The sequence below is a fragment of the Lonchura striata genome, chromosome Z, assembly GCF_046129695.1.
Source record: "Lonchura striata isolate bLonStr1 chromosome Z, bLonStr1.mat, whole genome shotgun sequence".
NCBI lineage: Eukaryota > Metazoa > Chordata > Aves > Passeriformes > Estrildidae > Lonchura > Lonchura striata.
Window position 1 is genome coordinate 73,973,851 of NC_134642.1, and position 25,090 is coordinate 73,998,940.

Genomic DNA, 25,090 nt, shown 5'->3' on the forward strand with positions numbered 1-25,090 from the left:
GAGTCCAAGGACAGCAGGAAAAGCAGGGCAAGCAACACTTTACCGAGTGAGGAGGCTGAGGCCCGAGATGACCCTCGCCACAGCTCCGTTTCACGCCATGCCATGAAAGCAGGTAATTCATGACGGGACAGGGAGCAGGGCCGCGTTCTGCCCGCAGCCACACGCGCAGCGCGCTCCTCGGGCAGCCGTGCCCCCCGAGCGGCGGCACAAGCGCCAATTTCCTCCCGCCGGGGCCGGCTCGGCTGCGGGCGGCTCCAGCCGGCCCCGCCCCGCCCCGGCGGCGCCCTCGGGCCGAGCGGCTGCGGCCCCGGGTCCGGGCGGTGTCGGGGCCGTGCGGGGCCGCGCGGGGCCGTGTCGGGGCCATGTCGCGACACGGGCGGGTCCCGCGGCGGCAGCCCGGCGGGGCTGCGGGGGACGGGGCTGCCGCCGCCGCGGTGCGCGCCCGGGCCGAGCCCCTCGGGGCCGCCGGCGTGGACGAGGTGGTGGCAATAGCGGCGCAGCTGGCCCTGGAGCGGTTCCGGAGCGGGGACGAGGCGGGTGCGCGGCACGGCCCGGCCCGGGGGCAGCTGCGGGTGTGGGGAGGGCGCTGGCAGCGGGTCAGGGAGGGGATCCTGCCCCTCTGCCCGGCCCTGGTCAGGCACGGCTGGGGTGCTGTGTCCATCTCTGGGCTCCCCAGCACGGAGACAGGGAGCTGATAGAGCGGGTCCGGCAGAGACCACTGAGATGAGAGGTCTCTCATCAGGAGAGCTGTGGGAGTTGGTCCTGTTTGGCCCAGAGGAGACTGAGAGGGGATCTCACTAATGCATATGAATATCTCCGAGATGAGTCCCAGGAAGGCGGTGAAGGCTTTTTGGTGACAGGACAAGGAGCAATGGCCATAAATTCAAAGAGAAGAAGTTCCACCTGAACATGAGGGAGAGCTTCTTTCCTTTGAGAGTGGCAGAGCACTGAAACTGCTGCCCAGGGAAAGCATTGAATTTCCCCCTCTGGAAACATCCCAAACCCTAGATGTGTTCCTCTGTCACCTGCTCCAGGTGACCCTGCAGGGGGGTTGCACTGGGTGGTCTCCCTTCCAATCCTAACAATTCTGTGTTCTGTAATGTTGAGTTGTCAAGATTACTGCCTGTTGCATTGTTACTGTCTTTTCATTATTATTTATCATTCTAGAGATGGAATTTCCTTCTAGCTTCACTAGTACTGAAAGAGCATTTGTTCACCGGCTCTGTCAGTCTCTTGGACTGGTATCTAAAAGCAAAGGGTGAGTCGGGGTACAGTTTTCAGTTCTTTGGTGCAGATGATAGAATTTCAAGACTAATGATAACCTGATTGATGTTTTCAACATCCTCAACTTGCTGCAAGGAATAGTATTAGAGAAAAAAGTGTAAAAGTAGCTACAGATATGAGCATCTTTGTTCATTGCTGTATGCATGCTTGGAAAAGCTTGTGACATGCATTTTGGGACAGCATGATTTTATACTCTGTGGATTTAATGGCTCCATTAAAAAAGGTTCTCACTGTGATTTCTGTTTTTTTTCCAAAGATTTTGCTTAGCATCTCATACCCTGACAGATAAAAGTTAACCTAGAGTAGGTTCCTTTTTCCTAAAATAAGTTTTCCCTCCCCCTGACAGAAAAGGAGCCAATCGATACCTGACTGTAAGGAAGAAGGATGTGTCAGAGGCACACGCAGTCATGACTTGTGACTTGGCTCTCTGTACGAAACACGCCGTTCGGAGCCTAATTCAGCGCTTTCCCGTCACAAATAAGGAACGCGCGGAGCTCCTGCCAAGAACAGAGCGAGGAAGTGCCTGTGCTGTTGAATCTGGTACGTTCAGCATGTGTTCTGATTTGGACTTGTCCATCGACACCACTCGAAACCACCTGCAACCCAGTGACAAAACAAACCTCTTCCTGCTCTGTCCCCTCTGGTGTCCTAACAGACACCTTCAAACAAATGCATTAATTTTCCTTACTTTTAAGGTCTTTTATAACTGGTGCTGTGAGGAATTTGGGAAGTCGTATCATGCACATTGAGATGTCCACCTTGTGTTGTGTTAATTTAGAATCTTTGAGCCAGTTCCAGCCAAATCTTTTTGGAAGCACATTTTGAAATGTGGCTTCACAGAAGTAACTATGAGGTGGGGTTGAAGAGTCAGAGTTACTGTGATGCCATAAGAATGCCTATATTAGAAAATGAGGTTGTCTGTTCTGCTTATAGAAATTAATGTGCTTGATAAATCAAAAATTTCAGTTTTTACTTCTTCATCTCTACAAAATAGATTTGGTCCTTAAGAGACTACTGTCCAGACTTCTTGATTTCTTGAATATGGAAGAGTTCACGGAAAGACAAACTTCGGTCGAAATGTTGGGTTTTTTTTTAAAAGCAAGGTTTTCATCTAAATTATTGCTTTAGCAGCTACAAGTGGAAGAGTTGCACTGTGTTTCTGTGTGCAGAGATGGGTGTAGTGAACAGAAAACATTTGTACCAGTATGCCTTGTTTAATTGCATGGTTTTGATACGTGGTGTCTCTTCTTGACGTGCTTTCTTTGCTGTTATTTCCAATTGTTTTAGTTGTTTAATAGGATTGTTATATGAACCAGAGGGAAGCTGTAATAAAAGTGCTGAAATGCAATGTCTTAGGAATGTAAGGGATAAGTTAATGAACAGTCTAATATTTGCCTTTCTCTGCATCTCAAGAATGTATTTTTAGTTCTCCTGATCTCTTAGTCTGTTTGTCTTGGTACAACAGAGCTTGAAATTTAGAATATGAATCTGTTAATGGCATTACATATGTATAACTGAGTTTACAGCAAACTTTTCATTCTGCCAGAGAATAATTCTCAAGGAATTACAGAGTAGCACTTGCAATGATGGATGTGAAGTAGCTCCCTCAGAAGATGTGCCTGTTTTTTGGCTACTTATGCACTGCTTTCTAACACATCGCACTGCTGCGTGGGGGCCAGGGCTCTTGATACAGCATGCTTGCATTGGTATGATTTCAGGCAAACGTGTGGAATAGCTTAAAGGTTTAACTCTGTCAGTGTGTATTTCTAGGGGGAACTGCAGGTGTGAAATGTGGGCGCAGATACAAAGGCCACCAAAATACGCCAGGCTGATATTCTCTGGTTTAGTTTGTTTCTCCTTTTGCTCTTTGTAGGCTTTTTTGACTTGGAGCAATGCTCTGGAAGAGTCTGGTTTTCTTCAAAATACCTATGAAAGTAATAACTGTTTTGAAAAATATCTATTGCAAGCACTGCAGGACATGCTATAAATATGACATCTAAATGTGTGATGGGTTTGTCACTTTACCCACAGGGATGCATAAAAAGCCAGCAATGTTAATTTTTAAGTACAATTTTTGAGCAGTGTTTTTGTGACCTTCCTCTGTGTCTGCATAAATGACCTTTTAACTTGTCTTCACAGAAAAGAAAGAAGTAAACAAGACAAGTGGTCGACTTAATGATGGTATCCCCCAGGTCCCAGGGAAAAGAGGGGAATCAGAGTTTGATTCCTTCAGGCAGTCACTACCAGTTCTTGAAAAACAGGAAGAAATTGTCCAAACCATAAAGGACAATAAAATTGTTTTGATTATAGGAGAGACTGGATCAGGAAAAACGACGCAGGTATGTTGCTTCAATGAAATAAAAACTATAACAGTATTTATTCTAAACTAATGCCAGTTGTGTAACATTTGTGATATGGGGTACTTTGATGCTGTTTCAAGGCTTTCCTTTTCCTGTGTGATTGAAAATGTTGTTCCAATTTATTTTCTTGCTTTTGAAACACTAAGCCTCTAGATAGGTACTAGAAGCAAAAATGATTCCTTACAATTTTCTGGTAGATACCATTTTTTCATTAAAATAATACAAAATATTGAAGGGAAAGTAGCTATGATGTTTGTATAACCCTTTTTCTTCTAAGGCTAGTTCTGTTCTTAGTATCCAGAGTAATCTATTTTTTGTGTTAAAATGTGAGATTATCTGCAGGGCTTTGGTTTTTTTTTTTAGATTTCTCTGAAGCAGGAGGGAGGCACTGTAAGGTTTTTCTTTAAAAAAAAAACTTAAATAGGTTATAATTAGAAATTTACTTTCTGCTGATTCAGATATGCTTGCTATGATAATTGTAATGAAAAGTCTTTTGCAATGTGCAATATTGATATGCAGTTAATGGTTTCCCTGTGCTAACAAAGCTGTGACTTTCTCAAAAAGCAAATTTGAACCACTTCTTTACAGATCCCTCAATTTATCCTTGATGACTGCTACAAGAATGGAACTCCCTGTCGTGTGTTTTGTACTCAGCCAAGACGTTTAGCAGCTGTTGCAGTGGCTGAAAGAGTGGCAGCAGAAAGAAGAGAGAAGATTGGCCAGACAATTGGTTACCAGATCCGGTTAGAGAGCAGGTACCAATGATATTTCTAAGTGTCGGTTGATCTTGTGTTGGTCTTGTGAATCTTGTGTACATTGAAACTGCAGTATGTTTGTGTTGCAGCCTCACAGATGGGATACGTTACTGCAGGTAAGGAATACGTAAGAGTGAAAAGGATGGCTTTCTTCCTGTGTTTTGCAGTTTCATGTAGAAGGCTGTCTTACAGAACTGAATCTCAGGTATTTTCTGTTGATTTCTTCTGCATGGAAATCCTTGTCTGATTTTCAGATCAAGTCTACACTTTCTTCTTTTTTTCCCCGTCCTCTCTGCTTTTAACATGTGTGGATTCAAAAGGTCTGCAAGCTTTGAAGGTAGGTGTGAAAACCAGCATGCTGTAACAAATGTTATGTAGTGAGAGTTGATAGGAGCCATAAAAGGGAAAACAGAAAAATTGGAATGTGACTGATGAAGCTGAGCATTATTTATCAGTCTAGCCTGGATTAAATGTATTCTTCTTCAGCTGCTGTGTTTAAAACATGAAGTGATGTAAAAGTAGAGGTTTCAGTATCACTTGATGAATTTGTCTGTAAAGCAGAGCATGAATGGATTGTTTGGGGTTTTTACATCTTTGCACCGTGTAGCGAAATGACATTTCAGGGAAAGGCCAGCAGTTGAGATATGAGTGACCAGAAGATGGCTAAAGGTTGTGTTGCTTGAGTGAACAAAGATAGCACATAGCTGGTGAAAATGAATGCACTTGAACAATGAAGCCACAATAAGAATTCAAATATCACAAGGATATTAAGAGATTAGAAGAGCTGGTGCAGATGTGTCACAAATAAGCCGAATGATTAATATATGGAAGTACTATGCTGGCAGAAGAAGAGCAAAGTCAGGTGAAAATGGTAGAATTACTGGGAGCAGTGCAGAAAATCCAGCTTGAGAAAAATCAATACAATTACTCCAGGGAAACACTGAAAGGGGGAGATAACAATATTTTGAGCTGTGGACAAAAGAAATTTGGAGTGGAGATGTTGAGAGGTGTTTCTAGTAAGACAGAAACATAATTTTTAAGGTTTTCTCAACTGTCTTCCAGAGAAAAGCTGTAGAGTACAGTACAGAGGAACTTTTCAGCTCTTTTAGGATGGCAGTAGCAGAGGGAGTAGTGAGAATTGCTGTTTTTATTGGGACAGCTAACTGTGCCCCAGGTATGGAATTGTAACATTTCAGTATTTTCACCTCCCGAAAAACCAGAGGATCAAGCAGATGCCTCTGTGATTTAGTCAGCTGTAATGAATTGTGTCTTCAAGGCAAGGCTTTGGGAGCTGTGGGGAGGCTTCTGTGAGGACGTGCCAGAAGCCTCTCCCGTGTGTGACAGAGCCGGTGCCAGCCAAGACAGACCTGCCTCTGGCCAAGGCTGAGCCTATCTGTGATGGTGATAGTGCCTCTGGGACAGTGGGGAATGGGGAGGAAAACCTGCACAACAGAGGCAGCAGTTCAGGAAGAGCGGTGAAAGCATGTGAGAGAAGCAGCTCTGCACACAGGAAGGTCAGTGCAGGAGGGGAGGAGATTCTCCAGGTGCCAGAGCAACCCATGGTGCAGCCCATGGTGAGGCAGCTGTGGCCCAGCAGGCCGTGGAGGTCCGTGGTGCAGCAGGGATCCTCCTGTGAAGGATTCTGTGTTGGAGCAGGTAGATGCTTGAAGGAGACTGTGATCCTCTGGGAAGTCTGTGCTGAAACAGGCTCCTGGCAGAAGCTGCGGCCCCGGGGAGGGAGCCACACAGAAGCAGGTTTGCTGTCAGGATTGTGACCCTGTGGGGTCCCACACTGGAGCAAACTGTTCCTGAAGCACTGCACCCTGTGGAAAAGGACCTGTGCTGCAGCAGTTCCTGGAGAACTGCAGCCCATGGGAAGGACCCATATTGGAGAAGCTCGTGGAGAGCCCACTTTACCGTGGGAGAGACCCACATTCTCCTTATCTTTCTCTGGGGCCTGGGAGTCTTTTTGTTATGTTTCCTCTCCCTTGCCCGTGGAGAGGACAGATAGAGTGGCTTGGGTAGGCACTTGGCGTCCAGACAGGCTCATCCCACCACGTGTAGACAAGTACAAAGGCTATATCCAAGCACAGGCTGAGGAATTGGAACCTGGTTTTCCACATGGAATTTTCTAGTAAAATGAATGACGTGCAGGGTTTCTTCACAGTTTTCTTTTATTTCCTTAGTTATTAATATTGAATCTTATTCTTTCAATTAATACGTTGTCCAGAGTTTTGAGGCGCAAGCACTACAAATTGTTAGGAAATGTCTGGGAAAAGGCATAGTTTAAAAACAAGTGGTGTGCATGAATCTTTTGAGGAGAGAACTGTAATTTCTCTTCTGGTCAGCAGCTGCTTTAATTTTTGATCCATGGAAAGCTTTAAATGGTGCAAACCCCTGAGTTGTCTCTGTGATGTGATCCATAGGGTTTCTCCAAAGACGCTGGTAACATTCTGCACTAATGACATGCTCCTTGGCACGCTGATGGCAGGAGACAGCACTCTCTCCACCGTGACCCATGTTATTGTGGTGAGCATCCTGTGGTCTTTCATGTGGGGTGGAGCAATATGTATTGCTTTGGAAAATGAGGTCCTCATTTGTTTTACTGAAATTTGCTGAGCACTTTAGGTGTTTTTGTTTGGTAGAATCTGAATCAACTTCAAAGACTTTCTGAGTCCTCAGAGTAGAATGCATGTTTCGTGCAGTTTGGTGTTTTTCTGTGTGTTTGCGTTTTTCCTGTAAAAATATCTTATTTTCATGCCAATGGTTAAGTGTGGAATCAGGAGGAGTGGAGAGGGACAGAAGTGTAAATATTTCTGAACTTCCATGGTCAGCAGAAAATCCTTAGGGAGGCTTACCTTGATGTGGTTCAATGTGATTGTGTCAGATTTTCTCTTACCATTTGTTTTAGCAATACAGGTTTTCAGTCCATTTGTTTGCCCAGAGTTTTCTAGATAATGTGGAGTCTAATTGCTAGCAAACTATTCAGATTGTTCATTTGTGATTATGTCAATATTCCTATGATGGAACTGAATAAGTAAAGGGAACTAGAATGTTTTTGGCAAGACTTAAGTACTGAAGATGAAAAGGTAAGTTTAGGTGCCTGCCTGTTTATCAGAGTTAAAAAAGCATGAGAATGATTTATACATTCTTGATGTCAGCCTACAAACTTTGTATTTTGACTCCTTGTTTCCTTCATTCATAATATAAATCAAAACAGAAGAATGAAAAAGATGATTAATCAGTTATGTGCCTTAACTTATAGGCTTTGTGTATGACTTGTCTAAGCAATTTGTCTGTTTTTCTGATTATGTGGTGTCATACATTTTTTTAAATGCTTATCAGTGGTGAAGTGAGAATTTATTAAAATAAGATTTGTACTTTGTGGTGTTTTCTTGAAATTTGGCTTCAAATACAAAACCAGAGAGGTTTCAGATACTCACTTTAGCCTCTAAAGTTAAGGTGCTTACAGCTTCAGCATTGCAATGCACTCAGCGCTGACAAAAACTTTTTGAGGCATTTTTGTTTCTTTATGGATAGTTTTTTTAAAAAAAACCTATTACTTAAACTAGACTCACACATATTAAGGCCTCTGTAATGTGCCACCAAAACATGTATTTTTTTTTAGAGAAGTTTGTTTTTGTCAGAAGTTGTGAATCTGTGATGGTTTTTTATCTCTTTTTTTCCCTTTTTGTTACAGGATGAAGTACATGAGAGGGATAGGTTCAGTGACTTCTTGCTAATAAAACTGAGAGATGTGCTGCAAAACCAGAATAATTTAAAACTAATTCTCTCTAGTGCTCCTCTAGATGCAAATCTCTTTATTAGGTATTTTGGAAGCTGCCCAGTAATACATAGTAAGTCTTGATCTTAACTCTTAAGTCTGAGTATACCTGCCCTGAGACTCACAGATCTTACTAAACTGTAGCAAATTATTCTGAGTAAAGGCACATGATTAATACACTGAGAATTCCAGGAATCCTTGTTCTTTCTGTATGCAGGTTTCTTGTTTCTTGACTGTTTGCACCTCATTCAAAGTGAAGTGTTTGAGTCACTGGGAGTTCTGTAAATGCAGGTACATCCTGCCCCCCTCCACTCTTAATTGAAGAAGTAGGAAGAGGTTATTGAAGTTCTGTCTTCATGCTGATACAGGACTTAGGAGCTACATGAGTGTGATATATATCAGTGCATTCCAGTAGGATCTTACTCTTCAGGCTTTGTGAAGGTTGTCACTGGTTACTGGATAAAACACAGATAACTGTACCAGTTCAGTTCAGAAATACAGGCTTAGGCAGATTGGGTTTCACATGAAAAAAGAATCACATGATTCTCTGATTTAAGGAAAATTAGTAGTTGTTCATCTAGGTAAATATTCAGGAAAGATATCCAGTTTTGCTTAGTTTGTTTGCAGACTCAGTTACCTGCAGTTAGACTACATTCAAATGCAAAGAAAAGTTGCCATTATTTGCTGGTTTAATTTCATTTGACTGATCTTTAGTAAAGCCAAAATGTAAATGCGTGGGAGATTGCGGGTTTTTGTGGGTTTGCGGTTTTTGCCCCACCCTCCTGGCTTGCAGGTTTTCTGCATGGGTGACCTCCTCTGGCACCTTGCAATCCTCTTACTTTTTCAACAGTAATGTCCAACTTTAATGTGTTTTGAAAAGTAGCTTTTAAGAGAAATGCTTTATCTGACAATCAGGTAGACTCTCTGCATGTCAGCCTTTTTAAAAAAAATCTCAATGGTTTTAGGAAATGGGATTGCTTACTGGTTTATTTTAGCAAATGTTTGTGAGGAGGAAACCTTTTTTTCCTTCCTTTTTTTGCAGATGGAATTGTTTAGTTCTCAGTTTTGAATTTCTGCCCAGTTGAATAAGGTTTGCAGCTTGTTGGAGACAGGAATCTGGAAATTACACGTGATTTCATGTTCTTTGAATTTTTTTTGCAAGGGAGTGCCTCAGTTATGATTGTTGTATGACTTTCCAGTTTAGTCTTTTTGCAGCTTCCTGTTCTTTCAGATCGGTCAATTTGTGTTGGAAAATCTGCTGGCAATCTCTCCCAATCTCTCCAATTTACCACAGTGTTTGTGCTGGTTATGTAACAGGCCAATAACAATTCAAAAGATATTTTTTTCCCGTTTTTTGTTGTTGTTGTTGTTTTGGGTTTTTTTTTTTTGGGTTTTTTTTTGGTTAATTTAAGAATTAAAAGAAGTGGTTTTGTCTGTTAATTTAATATACAAGGTTTGAGTCTCCTTCAGCAATACGGCTGACAAAATCCTGACCACAGAAACCACATTTTGTGGCTGTGGATCGCTGTAGTACACAGAGTTTGTGATCAGTGTTGGAAGGCTTCCTCTGTGACCAGCTTCTAAAAGTATGTGAATTGTGGATTGTTCTTTCTGAAGGAAAATCCTGAGTGTTCCTGAGTCAGGTTAAGGAACAAGAAATCAAAATGTAGAGATTTTAATCTTCATGCAAAAAGCATCCTGCAATGTCGACAGATAAGGTCTAGAAAACAGTCCTGTTGAAAAAGAGATCAGGATAAATTATCAGAAGGTAAAGGCCGCTGGGATGTCTCATCTGTCAAGAAGTATTCAGTAAAGAAAGCTCAGCTTTGCTGAATTAGTAGAGGACATGGAGATAAGGCTGCCTTCTCACATGATTCTCATGAAAAGAAAGGAGTTCAGTACAAAGATTTACTGTCTCTGTGTGGAACCTTGCAAAAAGCTGTATTAATTGCTTATTATTTAATTACATTTTTAATCCAGATGGGAGACTTACATGGCAAGTTCTTGTTTGTAAGCCTAAACAAAAACAACTGTTTTCTTTTTCTCGTTTAAAAAAAAATTGTAGTTAATAATTGTCAATCTTACGAACATCTCCTGCTGGAACACTTCATAAAATTGAAGAGGTTGAGGAGAAACAAGGTGGCATTTGATTTTGGAAATGTTTTGTTTTGTACAGTTTCGAGAAAAATAAACTCCAGTGAAGGTAGTTTTTTAAAAAATTAATTCTGTAAGTGAAGCTGGTGAATATATGATCTTTTACGGATTTTTTCTATTTTAGTCCAAGGGAGACCTTTTGAAGTTAAAGAGATGTTTCTGGAGGACATTTTACGAAGCACTGGGTATACAAACAAAGAGATGGTGAAGTACAAAGAAAAGAAGCAGCAAGGTCAGTGGACTTGTTAATTCTAAGGGTTGGCAATGAGAATCATTGATTGAACAAACAATTAACAGGATTATTTTCTGTTGAAATTCCAGAGTCAGGAGATTAAATGAGTGTGATTTAGATGACAGCAAGTATCTTTAAGCTGTCAATATTTACATTATGGAAATAGTTTATGCAATTAAAGAAAAAAGATCACTTTGATTCAGTGGTTGCATTCTGTTTTCACTCAGTTGATGAATGTCATCTTTTTTCTAATTATTATGCTGTAGAGTTATATATAACTGGGGGCTCTGCCCACATGAATGCTAAAGAAGCATAGGATGCTCTGTACCTTTGGGTGCAAATTAAAGTGCAGCTATTAAAGCAGGCATGATTTTGTACATCTTGCACTAAATGGACAAGGTATTCCCTTCAGTAACATTTTTCACTGCTTTCTTCAGGCATGGATGTATTTTTTTAAGTGTTAACACTCTTGAGCTAAACATCATTGGTTTTAAGTTGATTAAGTAGATACTGCTTCAGAAGTTTTCCTGGCAACTGAAAGTAATGATCCCAGTGATTATTTAAAGGAAAAGTAAAAAATGCAAACCCCAAAGCTATAACATTCAATATCCAGTCCTAACTGGGTATTGATCACAGTGCTCATCTCTGATCACTGGGGTCAGAAAAGTTCAGTTAGGACACTGGTGTTTTCTGATGTTTCTTCCACTAGTGTAGAAAAGTAAGTTGTTACATGCAGGGACTGTATCACTTGTCTTCAGAATTCCATTTGTGGAAAAAGATCTGGCCTGAGATTGTGTGGAAGGTGATTACTTAAGGAAGATACTTTGAATGCAGTAGTTTGGAATAATGGAGGTTTGGGGGGTTAAACACCAAAGTGTTGGGTTTTACCTCGTTTTTATAGCCCTGGTGCAGTGCACTTTGGGTACCCTTAAACATGTCATTTATGTTGGACTGGTAGTAGCATTCTAGACTAAAAAAGATGTTGAATGGGTAAAACTTGGTAAAACCTGCTGTGACTAACTTTTTTAGTAGAAAACAATGGATAATAAATATGACTCTAAAACTTTCTTGGGGAATACTTTGCATTCTAGAAGAGAAACAGAAGAACACTCTTGCTGAGTGGTGTTCAGCTCAAGATAACACTAACAAAGGGACATCTCGGAGACAAAAATCGGTTCCAAGGACAAATGAGGAGTACAAACAGTTGGATGATGGCGGTGACACAGTACTTAATCAACTGGTAAGTTTTTCTTTAGTCGGAAGAGATGTTACAGGTGTTTATATTTGTGTTGTATTACTAGCCATTTAAAATCTGTTTTCTAAAGTTTTGTCGAATCTTTCAGGACATTAACGTATTTTAAAGATTACTTGATGAGGATGAACGGCTCTAGCTGAAGTGTGCTCTTCAGTTCGGGTGGTTGCACACAGCTTTTCCTCAGATCAAATGGCTCGACTGCCATTGTGTTCGTACTTGCGTATGACAAAATCAATGCATGAACTGATACCTGAGTGCTGGGTTTCTGTGGCTGCTGGGAAAAATAACCATTGCAATTCTTTGTGGGTAATGTATGAGAATAAAGACAACTCTTGGAAAAGATTAAGCTTTCAGTATTGTTTTTTGTCTTCAGACTGAAAAAGATGTGAATTGCCTTGAACCGTGGATAGTAAAAGAAATGGATTCCTGTCTTTCTGACATCTGGTTGCATAAAGATATTGATTCGTTTGCTCAGCTGTTAAATCTTATTTTAACTGAAAATGTCAGTGGTAAGTTTCATGTGTTATTACATAAGAAAAGAGCAACCTCAGATGTACTTAGATTTTTATGGCTACTTTTATCTCCAGTTTCAAATGGTGTTACCTTTGCATTCTGATGCTGACTGAAAAATGATAGGGCTAGCAGAAATAATGAGTTGTTTAGTTAGTTGTTGTTTTGAAGTATTGACAGAAGTGTGTTTCTAAAACAGTGTAGAATTCATATGAACTAACTTCAGAGATAAAGTGAGGAAACAAATTCTCTTTGGGCTGGAATTTGAAAGCAGTATTTGTACTATATTTAGATGAAAAAATAACATTTCTACTGGGTTTGCTGGATTTTTTTTTTTTTTTATTTCTCAGTTGATTATAGGCACAGTGAAACTGGTGCGACTGCTCTGATGATTTCTTCAGGGAGAGGCTTTTTGAGTCAAGTAGAACAGTTGATCAGCATGGGAGCAAGTATCCACTGCAAATCATCTAATGGCTGGTAAAAACAGAGAAACCAAAAGATAGATTTATTTGTCAATATAGGAGAGAGGAAGAAAATTCTTTAACATCTAAATTAATTTGCTAGCTTATCACACTGCTGTAAGAACTATAGATTTTGACAGCCTCAACAATTTCTAACTCCTGATAATCACATTGTTTTCTGTAAATTCTAAATTGAATTCTTAATTACATGGTCTTGATTGTGAGCTATAAATTTTGTTTCAGTAGGTCTTGTTTAGGATACTGGTTAGTAGAACAACTGTAATCTACTGAATTGAACCAAAATATTTGGCAATTCCTATTTTCATGGAGTTACACATATCAGAAGATCTTTCTGTTATGTTTCTAAATATATTGTAGCATGTAAAAATATTTGTGGATCTGTAGAAACTCAGGTTTTGTGGTCATGGAGTATGTCTTCATATAAACAGGGAAGTACAGTAAATAATTGTAGTATGGAATGATAAGAATTAGGATTCCAGGGGTCTGATATTTGGTACTAACATTTGAATAACTTGGGGAAGAAATGCAATTTAAAGTTAAAAGGGTGAACTGCATAGTGAGGACAGCTTCTGAAAGACATGAAATAGCCAGATGTTATGCCTGGGGTGTGACTTTTTGAGATGACTTCAAGGATACTGCAAACAGGCAGGTCTGATCTCTGCACCATTTTTAAAGGAATGGCACCTTCTTCCTCCTCACTTCCTTGAGCATGTTTGCTCCTGTGTAAAACTGACATTCTGTTGTGGTAAAGAACTGTAGTCACCTAAAAGTCAGCTGTTAACACCTATTCAAGCACTTTCAAATGGGAAGTTGCAGATCCAGCAATAACAGTACTGATGTCAATACAGAAATGGGTACAAAAGTCTGATGTCAATTGCCTCTCCTGATGTGCTCTTCATATGCATCTTTTGAAGTGAAAAGTCTAATAAAAATACTTGTGCAACTATTTCAGGATGGCTGTGGACTGGGCTAGGCACTTTGGACAGACAGAGGTTGTTCATCTGTTGGAATCCTACAGGTAAGCTGTAACTGTTTTGCAGAATGAGTTGTATATGATATACATAGAGTTGTGATGGGAAATTTGAGATTTGTGTTCTTCTAATCAGAACAGGTTTTAGCTTTTCATGCTCTAAAATCTGGACTTAATAGCAATACCTTTTTTTAAGAATAGGAGTATTTCAAAAAATAAACAGCAAAAAAGTTTGTACTCAATAGCATATTGTTTATGCTTGCACAACTTGCTAATTCTATACTATGTACCATTTTCTTTTCACATGCTTATTTTGGAAACAAATCTGTAATGTGTTTTTATCTATATTTTTTATATGCAATAGGCATATTAAAGAAAATTTGCAGAAGTAATGTGTACACTAGGCCATTCAAGAATGATTTTCTGATTAACTTACAGTTATCATACTTGTGGTAGTGTTTTGTAAAGATTATCTCTACTATAATTTCTCTTAGTGTAGTTTCTGCTAGTGGGAAATTTTTGGAGAAGACATATCTCTCAAATATTTTTACTTGAACAGATAAACGAGAAGTATCTTTATACTTTCCTTTGCTTATGGTTGTGTTTCAATGAAGTTGAAGAAAACTAAAGTTAACACTAATAAATAAAGTGGCATCCTTCATTGGGTTAACATTGGAATCAGTAAACAGTAATAGTATGGTGATTCCCTTCTGCAACACTTAAACATCAGAATTCAAGACCAACAGTCATGTTGGTCTCGGTCTAAGTTTGATTTGATGGCTCAATGCAAACCCGAAGGGGCAGCCTTGATTCTGGTGTATTTTCCTGTTACAGCGCTTCATTCGGATTTGGAAACATGGATGAAAGTTCCAGTTCCCTGGTCCAAAAAAGTGCTAGTGACCTTAGTGCAGAGGACAGAGAGCTACTGACAGCTTACCATCACAGTTTTGATGATGAAAAAGTGGATCTGGATCTGATAATGCACTTACTTCACAGCATCTGTCATAGTTCTGATGCAGGTAGGTAAATACCTAACCAGTGGTTGTGGATTTGACTTCTGATAATCATGCTCTTTTTTCAGCAATCCACAGATGTTAAAACCTTCTGAGTGCTATTCGACATGTATTTGAATTTTCTGTTTAACTTTGCAAACCCACTTCCTTTTTTAGGAGCAATTTTAATATTTCTTCCTGGGTATGATGAGATAGTGAGCCTGAGGGACCGCATTGTTTTGGATGACAAGAGATTTTCTGATAATGCTCACAGGTAAAACCTTTAGTTACTGTGGCTTTTCATTGCTTCTTTTAAGGATCCTTAAAATGTTCCTTTTGTCTTGCATTAGATACCAAGTTTTCGTGCTTCATTCAAGTATGCAGACTTTGGACCAGAAGAAAGTGCTTGAAAGTCCACCTTTTGGCATCCGCAAAATTGCAAGTATTAGAGGACTTTTTCCAATGCCACAATGACCTATTTTGCCATTGCTTTTGCAGTTATTATAGTTTTGGTGGTTTTGGGTTTTTTCTTTGCAGATTCTTTCTACTAATATTGCAGAAACCAGCATAACAGTCAATGATGTGGTGTTTGTCATTGACTCAGGCAAGGTGAAAGAGGTAGGACTGCCTTAAATTTTCCTAGTGTGATTCTAAAACACACAGTGTATAAATTTTGGAGAACTTTTTTTTTTTTTTTTATTACTTTACAGTAAAGTGAGAAAAAGCTTTTACTAGCTGAGAGCTAGTGCCTGTCAGGCAACAGTCCTTTCTGAAAGGCTTCAACATGAATTTGTTTTAAGACAAATACTGTAAGCTATCCGTCTAAAAAACCTTGAAAATCTTGAATTTCAAAACTTGTGGAGCATTAAGATACTAGAAAGGAGATACCCTCATTAATTCACTTGAAATTGAGAAGGTACCTTTGTCTCAGAAGCTGCTGTATATATTACTATTTCATACTTTTTAGAAAACTCCTGTTGGTAATCTAACTAACTAGTAACTTGTATTTCATGTACCCTATTGAGTTTTCAGTTTGTATTCCTTTCTTTGTTTTTCTAGAAGTCTTTTGATGCACTGAGTTGTGCTACAGTGCTAAAAATGGGGTGGATTTCAAAAGCCAGTGCTATCCAGAGAAAAGGCAGGTAATAAATGCCTCATAGTGGTTCCCATTTTGCAGATATGCACAGTCCTTTATGTTTAGAATAAACCACACAACATAGTAATTGTTTCTGGCCTATTCCGGTGTTGTGTTGCATAGAGGCCAACACTGGTTCTCTGCAGACGAGTAGGCGTCAGCATGTATTTCCTTGGAATAATCTCCCAAGTTGTAGAAAAGTGATGCTCAGGCATTTCCCAAAGGTCTGGGTTGTTTTCCCCCCATTAATTTGTTCTCCTTCCTCTTTCTCCCAACGTAGCACCCGCAGTCACAATGTTTTCACATCATGTCTATGGGCAGAGGACTGCCTATTTCACTTTCTCCAAGCTATCCATGACTTAACAGGCCATGATTATATTCTTCCCAGCACTATGGGGGAGGGCTCAGAAGTTTATGTAGCAACAAATGCCTGTTTAATCAATCATATTGGCATTAAGCTGCATGTATGCACATAGATGTATATGACTGGGAGAATTTGCTCATTCCTCCCTCATTCACTCACAAGTTACTTCATCTTTATTCTACCTTTTACTCCAAGGATAACTTCTGTTTAGGGGATGTGAGGGGAAGCAAGAAAGTTTGCAACTGGTTCCTTACAACAAAGGATGATTGAGATTTGGACTGGTCTTAGGTTAGCAAAAAACCCACAGCACTTTACATTAGAAAAGCCTTGTTTTTCTTTCTCCAGATTTCTCAGTGTTGGGTTAAAATTACAGTAAAAAATTGCCACACTCTCAAAAATAATTAATGATTAGGAAATTCTCATGTTGCATGTGACCTAACAACACTTTCTTCATGGTAGTGCCTGTTCTTTTCCATTCTGAGTTTCTGTGTCTGTTTGTTGGCTTTTGGTTTTGTTTTTAGAAAGAAATCCTCATTTTCACAACTTCCCATATTTTATTTTCAAGGGCTGGGCGCTGTCAGCCTGGGGTCTGCTTTCATCTCTTCAGCAGGCTCCGATTTCAGAATATGTTGGAATTTCAATCTCCAGAACTTCTAAGACTGCCGCTTCAGGTGCATGTTCAGTTAGAAACTATAACTTTAAAAAATACAATGTCCTCAAACCATACTACTAATTGCAACAAATCATGTGTTTGGCGGCTGCTTCCAAATCTTGGTAATCTTTTTTTGTTCTGCCTTTTACCTTGCAGGAGATCTGTTTGTACACAAAAATTCTGGCTCCAATTAATTGTCCAATTGTAGACTTTCTTATGAAAGCTCCTGATCCTCCGCCTGCTGTAACTGTGAGAAATGCTGTGCATATGCTTAAGGTCAGAAAAGGAATAAGTTTAGATGGTAATTGTGTTTGATCCCAAATTTGTGGTGTAGCAGTTTACTGACTTCAGTTTGTACTGAAGCTGTTTTTAATTACTTAAGGATGTTTTGAAGTTTTGCTTGTTGTCTGTTTTCATTTTGTGTGTGGGGATGTGTTTTTCCATGTCAAGGGAAGAGAGTGCTTCAAAGTCTTGTCTCTGTTAATAGTCTGACTTGCTTCTTCAGTGTTTGGAAACAAGTCTAGTTAAAGTCCATTATTCACATCCTTTTTGCTTTCACTGTAAATTGATTTTGTCCACTGTACCCATCCTCCTCTCCTTTATTTGTTTGTTTGTTTGTTTATGAACAGACCATAGATGCCCTGGACCCTTGGGAAGATCTCACTGAGCTTGGTTATCAGCTGACTGAATTACCTGTAGAGCCACACCTCGGTAAAATGGTGTTGTATGCTGTAGTTCTGAAGTGCCTGGATCCTGTTCTGACCATTGCCTGTGCTCTTGCCTGCCAAGACCCTTTTGTGCTGCCCACGCTGGCCTCCCAAAAGCGTGCAGCCGTGCTGTGCAGGAAGCGTTTTGCTGCCGGGACATTCAGTGACCACATGGCCCTGCTCAGGGCTTTCCAGGTAGTCTTTCATTTCAGAGAGTACTAATCACAGCACATCACCCAAGCAAAATGCAGATGTACCAGTTGGATGTAGAGTGGCGGACTGTGATTAAGTCCTCAGAGAAGACTTTCTTTTTGCCTAGTGCCTTTCCTGTGTATTGGACTCATAAATTTGTGAGGGAACCCTTTTTGTAGTATGTTTTGTTTCAAACCCTAGAAAATTTTGAATGTTTCAACAATGTGCCTCTTTGCATCCTACTACACTGAACTTTGAATCATGATCTTAATGTAATGATCTTTATTTATTGTTTTAATTTGACATAATCATCACTGGAGTGAGCACATAGAGAATCTAATTGTTGAACAGAAAAAATAATCTGGTTTGATACATTAACTTTTAGAGTGGGTTTTGCATTCATTTTATTGACATAAATGTAATCTTTAAAAAAACACCTGCAGTTTTTAGTTTAAGTCCTTCAAATTAATAGGCAAATGTAAAAACATTTTCAGGCATGGCAGAAGGCACGCAGTGACGGCTGGGAGAGAGCCTTCTGTGAAAAGAACTTTCTGTCCCGAGCCACAATGGAAATCATTGCAGGAATGAGAACACAGGTGCTTGGCCAGCTTAGAGCCTCAGGTAGAGAAGTTGGAAACAATTTTAACGTTGTTTTAAAGTCAAGCATATAGAAATTGTAACAAAAATCATGTTCACTGGTGTAATTTTCCTTAATTTGAAATACACTGTCATGCACACATTCATGCAGGGTATGGTGCAGATGAGGAATTGTGGCTGATCAAACTGAAAGCACCTTCATCTCCACATGCCACTGCGTTTCATGTTTTAATGAATTATTCCCATAGGAAATGTCTTTATATTGTAGAAAATAGTGGTATTCTGTGTCAGTATGAAACCCCTTATCAGGAAGGATTTCAGTGTAATGGTTTCTTCTTGGTGCTGTTAAGGTTGGCAGTGGTGAAAAATGCAACAAAGAAGTCATTTATTTCACCTTTTGTTTCTGACTCCTTTTGAGAGCCAAACACAAGGTAACATGGCACTGTTTTGTCTCTTTCATTTGTCAGGTTTTGTGAGAGCCAGAGGAGGAGCTGATATTAGAGATGTTAATACTAACTCTGAGAACTGGGCTGTAATTAAAGGTGCCTTAGTGGCTGGGATGTATCCCAATCTTGTGCATGTAGACAGAGACAGCCTGGTGTTGACGGAACCAAAGGAGAAGAAAGTGCGATTTCATCCTACCTCTGTTCTTGGTCAGTCTCAATATAAAAAGGTAAAGACACTTTGAATTCATAGTTCAAAAAAAAGGGCACTAAAATCTGTCACGTGTTTTAGAAATGTCTTTTCCTGTTTGTCAGTACTTCAAAAGCAGTATAGGCATTTAACACTACAGCTTTAGAAAATACTGTTCTACCCAGCTGATAGAATTGGAGTTGATTCATTTTTCTGTCGTTTCAGTTAGTCCTTTCTCTAGATGGAAAAGGCAAAAAGGCAAAAAAACTGCCCTGCTATAAAATTGTTTTAAAGATATAATGATCCCTATTCTTAAAAGCAAGTTTTTCTCTGAAACTCATTTTTAACATTTCTTTTTAAAACAACATATTTTGTTTTACCATGGTAGGATAATTGATGAATCTGGTTGAATTCTCACACTTTTTTATGTGCATGTGCGGCTTTCGGGGGGTTCTCGCTGCTGTCCCCCGTCCCTCCCCGGCCCCCCGGGACCCTCCGGCTAGCTGTCCCCTCTCGGGGCCGGGGTTTTCCGCGGTCCCGCTGCCCTGGGCTCACCAGGCAGGGCTGGGTTAGCACGGTCCGAGCGGCAGCGTTGCCTCAGTCGCCGCTAGGATTCGAGATAAAGAGACCAAGAGAGACCAATGGTATGCTTGTCCAGAGAGGTTGTATTGCCTGAACGGTTGCAGGGACCAAAGACACTGGGCTATTGCCCAGATACAGTTTTATACAGCAGAATTAAGAGTTAAGGTCTAAACAATAGAGACAGTTTTCATCTTAGGCACATCAGAACCGCCCCAGGGGCCAGGTCCAATGGGAACTGCTCAGGGGTGGGGAGAAAGGGGGTTTAGAGAGGAATGCTGAAGCAGGACTTTCCTGAAACAATGGAGCATACATAAATGTATCTTTTCCCTCAGTTTCTCATTTCCAGGGCCTTTCTAAAACAATGGGGCATACATAAATGTATCTTTTTCCTCTGTTTACCATTCCCAAGGCCTTTCTAAAACCTTCCTCCACACTACCATGCCAGCATGATAGCAACATGCATGTATATTTTTATATGTATATAATTGTACATGTATTTAATTCTCAAAATACAGAATCATAGAATGGTTTGTGTTGGAAGGGACCTTAAAGCTTATCTCATTCCAGCCCCTGCCATGGGCAGGGACACCTTCCACTAGTCCAGGTTGCTCAGAGCTCCACCCAGCCTGGCCTTGGGCACTGCCAGGTTGAGGCACCCACAGTGTCTCCGGATAAAATGAGAAATACGTTCAAATTTACATTAATTACAGGTAGAGGGTACAATAGCCTGGTTTTACCTGCTCTTCCACAGATTGCCCCAGCAAATGGACAAGCTGCAGCCATCCAGGCCCTCCCCACAGACTGGCTTATATATGATGAAATGACGAGAGCTCACAAGACAGCAAACATCAGGTGCTGCTCTGTTGTGACACCTGTCACCGTGGCCCTCTTCTGTGGACCAGCCAGACTGCAAAGTAATGCCTTGCAGGCATCTTCATCCTTTCAAGGTACACTGGAGTCTGGATTTGGGATGTTTCCATTGGTATACATCAGCGTGTGACATGCAGAGCTTATTTTTCAGTAATATTTAATACATATATTGGCTGATTCTGGAAACAGCGCTGTTATAATTCCTGTAGCTATTCAGGAAGAGTTTGTTGGTTCTGTAACAAATCTCTCCATTTTGGGATTCCTTACCTATTCAAGTCCATAAATTACACAGTCGTAGGGTCTCAGAAACTGCAGTATAGTTTGTAAGGAAAGAATGCAGCCACAATATCTAATGAGAACTGTAGTATTGGTACTGAGAAGTGTAGTATGCATGTTCTCTTTCTGCAGACTACTTTATTTGAATCATTGAACCAGATTATTCAAACAGAATAATTTAGAAACAATCAGTATGGCAAACAAGTCATGTTGCTTCTAGCTAACACATACATTTTCAAGATATGTTCTACTGATAATTTTTAATTTCAGTTAACTGTACTATTAACTGTAAGTAATAGAGAATATATTTACATTTCCTTCTTTTTTTCTCATTTAAATTGAGTCCTGTTGGAATGGAAGCAAAAATAACTGCTTCTAGTTGTCATAGTTTGAATCAAACTAAAAGTCCAACTTATTTCTAAAGCTTTCCTGTCTTGCTTTTAAACTGTGAACCTTAGAGTAGTACTCATGCTGACTGAATTGCACTTAAGAAAAATAAAGAATCCTAATTAATAGCCATACATATTTTTTTTTTCTTACTGGGTCTTTAAATCTGCTGTTTTACTAGGAAATAGAGGCATGTGTGATTTTGCCAACAGCTTTAGGCAAAAGTTGTATAGTGGCCTGTGAAAACTGGTGAAGGTACATGAGTTGGGTCACATCATATCAATCCACGTTTTTACATAGTAGGACCTTCAGCAGGTCTGGCTACTTGATGGCTGCTATCTGGAGCAAAGACTTTGCAGTGTATTTGCAGAAAAGAAGAGGTAGTTTTACAAATGTTTACATTTAAAGTCAATTTTAGAAGGAAAAATATTGCTGGTAATACAGTAGTATGCGGGTTTTTGTATAGAAATAATAGTAGAAAAAGTATGGAAATTCTGATGAACCTTTTGTCTTTAATTCAGGGGGAGGGGTATCTAATGATAGCAGCGACAGTGAGATGGAGGACAGGACGTCTGCTGATCTGGCACTGCTGAAGCTGGATGAATGGCTCCATCTTAAACTGGACCCTGAAGTAAGAAATTACTCCTGGGTTTGCTTCATGTAGAGGAATTGTAAAAAGATGTGAAAAGGTTTTTGTAACATTTGAGTAGCCAAGAATTTTCTCCAAGAATGTCATGGTCCATTTAGGTCTCTCGAACTAGGTACTCTGTGATTTAACCTTTACTTCACAAGCTCATTAAGAATTAAACGGCTTCAATCCCCTTTGGCACAGAGTTGTCTGTTGCATGAATTTGTGTATTCAAAATCCAAGTTGCAGTGTTTGATCACCTGTCACCCATACCTTTCTCTTCTTTTACCTGTCAGCAGAAAGAAAGAGAATAGTCACCTAAGTCAACAGTGAGAGTGCTCATCCCTCTTCCTCCATATTGGTGTGGGTGTCCTGTCTCTCACAAAAGGGAGCAGGAAAGCCTCAGCAATCCAGATGCTGTTGGGTCTGTTTCAAAAACTTTCTGGGTAATATGATGTTTTATATCTGAGCTTGGCAGTTTTGTCCCTTTCCACAAGTCAGCAGATTCTGAAGAGACTGGCAGACAAAAAATGATGACTGCAAGGGACAGCAAGCTGCAGGTGACAGTGACAGCATAAGGGCCCTTCTGCTCCTTCTGGCCTCCTGTCCTGCCTGCATGGTGCTCCATCAGGCCATAGCACAAGCTGGGATAAGCTAAAATCTGGACAGGAGCTGAGAGAACAGTCACATTGGCATATTGTGTTCTTCTTTCTCTGAGAGGATAACCAAAATCAGATCAAAAAAGGAGCACTTGAAGCTGAAGTTGCTGAGAGAAAGTTGCTGTCAGATTTTGGAAGGATACATTTCAAATCCTCTTTGAAATAGAAGTCTTTATGTCATTGAGGAGCTGTGGCTGCAGTTTATGGGTCATGAAACACACAACTTTACCAACTCTAATAATAATACTCTCTCTCCTAGTCATGTCCAGAAGAGTGATTTTTAAAAATTTATCGTAATGGAAGCGTTTCTGGTAGCAGAATTAGACAATAGTCTTCTGAATTTAGTCATCACATTTGACCAGGTGTCGATGTAAGAAAAATATCACTTAGAGCTCTTTTCCATCAACTATACTGAAGAGTGCATGAGTAGAGACTGATTTGAGAGGAAGGGCATAAAGCATGAAAGGATTGAGTTTTCTTGAAAGATAAGAAGGAAAAAAAAAGTCTGTGGAATTACAATACAAAGCTAGGTTTAGTACAGAGCTAAATGAAATGTTTCCAAAATGACCTTGTACCCAAGGAAAAGAAAGCAAATTAACATCATAGTTTAAATATGGATTATTCCCCTTCCCCAAGACCTTAGTCTTGCCTTCAATTCTGGGCTCTCTTTATATTGGAATGCCAGGTGTTGCTTGATAGGGAAAAGACAGGGTTCTCTTACCTGTGTGATCTAATTTTCATCAGTCTTTAACAGAATTGGAATTCATTGCAGGCTGCTGGTATGCTGCTGCAGCTCAGGCAGAAGTGGCACAGCTTGTTTCTGCGTCGTATGCGAGCTCCTTCTAAGCTGTGGTCTCAGGTTGATGAAACAACTGTAAGAGCAATTACAGCTGTTCTGAGTGCTGAAGAACAGTCTGCAGGTCTGCAGCAGCCTTCAGGAATTGGCCAGAGACCAAGGCCTGTGACTTGTGAAGAACTTCCTTTGGCATCTACATGGAAGTCAACCAGCAGCAGAAAAAGCTCAACAGAAACAGAATTGTCTGACTCCTCTCATGCTGAAAAGTAAGATGCTGAGGTCTTCTGCTTACTGTAGGTTGCAGTTTATGTATACAAGTATCACTTAAGTTTCTGCTAGTAATAGGTGAAAACAGTGGAAGTACATTTGGAAGGTGTTATACTGTTGTATGCTGCATTGTAATCCCAAAGAGAAGTATTTCATACCTGGGGCTGCTGTTTGAGAGAGCAGTCAGGAATATTGTCCATGAATTGTGATGTTTGAGAAGTAGCAGAAGAAGTTTAACAGTAGCATTAAAAAGCAATGAATGGTCAGTATGAGTTTTTAGTTAGGTTTAATAGATGTTGTAGTTGCTGTAATACATGGGGTCATGCTGTAGGTGGACAGGTCGATGTAAATTGTTCAGTGACTGCTTGTGAAACTCAAGGTATGTCCTTTGTAGGGTTTCAGTGAAATCTTCTTCTCCTGCACTCCACCAGCCAAAGAAGTACAAAGAAAAAGACATTTTGCTCTCCGGACAATCCTCAGATGACAGATCAGCTAAGTCCTCAGTAAAACCTGCAGAAAGCAGTAGCTATTCCAGCCCCTGTGCTACTCCTTCTTCTCCAGTGTCTGGAAAGGTAGAGTTCTCTAACATACTACCCTGCTCTTCCAAAATAATAGAATTTCTTGCTGATATCATTCTGCAGTTAGGTATTTTACTGATAAATTAGGAATCTAACGTAGCTTTTCATTTGTAACACTGCATAATACTTCCTTCTGGAATTTAAAAATCTAGACTAAATATCCTTGTTTCACTAGTTTAATACAGCAAAAATAATTTATGGACTGCTGAGGTAAAGCTATCCAAAGTAGAAAAAATGAGATTTAAAAAAAATCCCAAACTTGTTCTAATAAACGTGTAAGTTTTTTTCAACTAAATGAGTATATTATATACATACTTCTGAAGTTTTTGGATTCTGCCTTTTTCTGCATTCATAATAGATTTTCAGTATCAATACTGATTCTGTCTTACCTGCCTTACTATGACTGATTTTTGTGATGGTTATTTTAACAAAGCACACATTTTTAATGAGATTACTGTGACAGTTGTCCCTATATACTTGAATAGTAGACTGCAGTTACACGAAGGAGATCATTCAGAGGAAACTTCATGGACTCATTGGAGGATGTAGTAATTCCTCTTGAATCTTTCAGCTTTTAAATTAAGACAGCGTAAAAGGAAGAAAACATGTTTCCCGAATATAGAAATGCGAGTAGTGTGCTGTAGGCTACACTCTAGGATGATGAATTTTGGTGTCATCTCAAGGTCTGTCAGACTTTAACCAATTCTAATTAATCACTAGGCTTTTTAATCCTATTCTGCTCTACTTGTTTCCTGCCCCTCATGGATGAATTACTGTGGAAGGGGCTAACAGCAGGCCTGTTAGCTAAAGGAGCAAAAAGAAGCTGAGAGGCAAGAAGCTGATCAAGAGCTCTCTCCAAGGCTGCTACCAAGGAGGCTGAGAGAAGAACTGGAGAAAGATAAGGAGAGAACTGCAGCTGGATAAAGCATTTTCAGAAAGTTAACTAAAGTCACTGTTACTGTTCACCAGTGGTGTTATGTTGATTTTTT

At 40.0% G+C, this 25,090-nt stretch overlaps 1 protein-coding gene across 1 annotated transcript; it reads left to right on the plus strand.

Annotated features, from left to right (window-relative positions):
* Positions 1–362: 362 nt before the first annotated feature.
* LOC144248241 (3'-5' RNA helicase YTHDC2-like) lies at positions 363–25,090 on the plus strand. The gene is made up of 27 exons (XM_077790205.1): positions 363–537; positions 1,168–1,258; positions 1,631–1,824; positions 3,424–3,623; positions 4,233–4,399; positions 6,826–6,928; positions 8,100–8,256; positions 10,462–10,569; positions 11,661–11,809; positions 12,198–12,333; positions 12,685–12,811; positions 13,769–13,834; positions 14,621–14,805; positions 14,956–15,052; positions 15,129–15,216; positions 15,316–15,396; positions 15,838–15,920; positions 16,843–16,948; positions 17,086–17,205; positions 17,559–17,831; positions 18,323–18,449; positions 18,893–19,098; positions 20,392–20,587; positions 21,695–21,804; positions 23,233–23,522; positions 23,918–24,095; positions 24,884–25,090. The coding sequence occupies exons 1-27, from the start codon at positions 363–365 to the stop codon at positions 24,926–24,928; spliced, it is 3,858 nt and encodes a 1,285-aa protein (XP_077646331.1). The 3' UTR covers positions 24,929–25,090.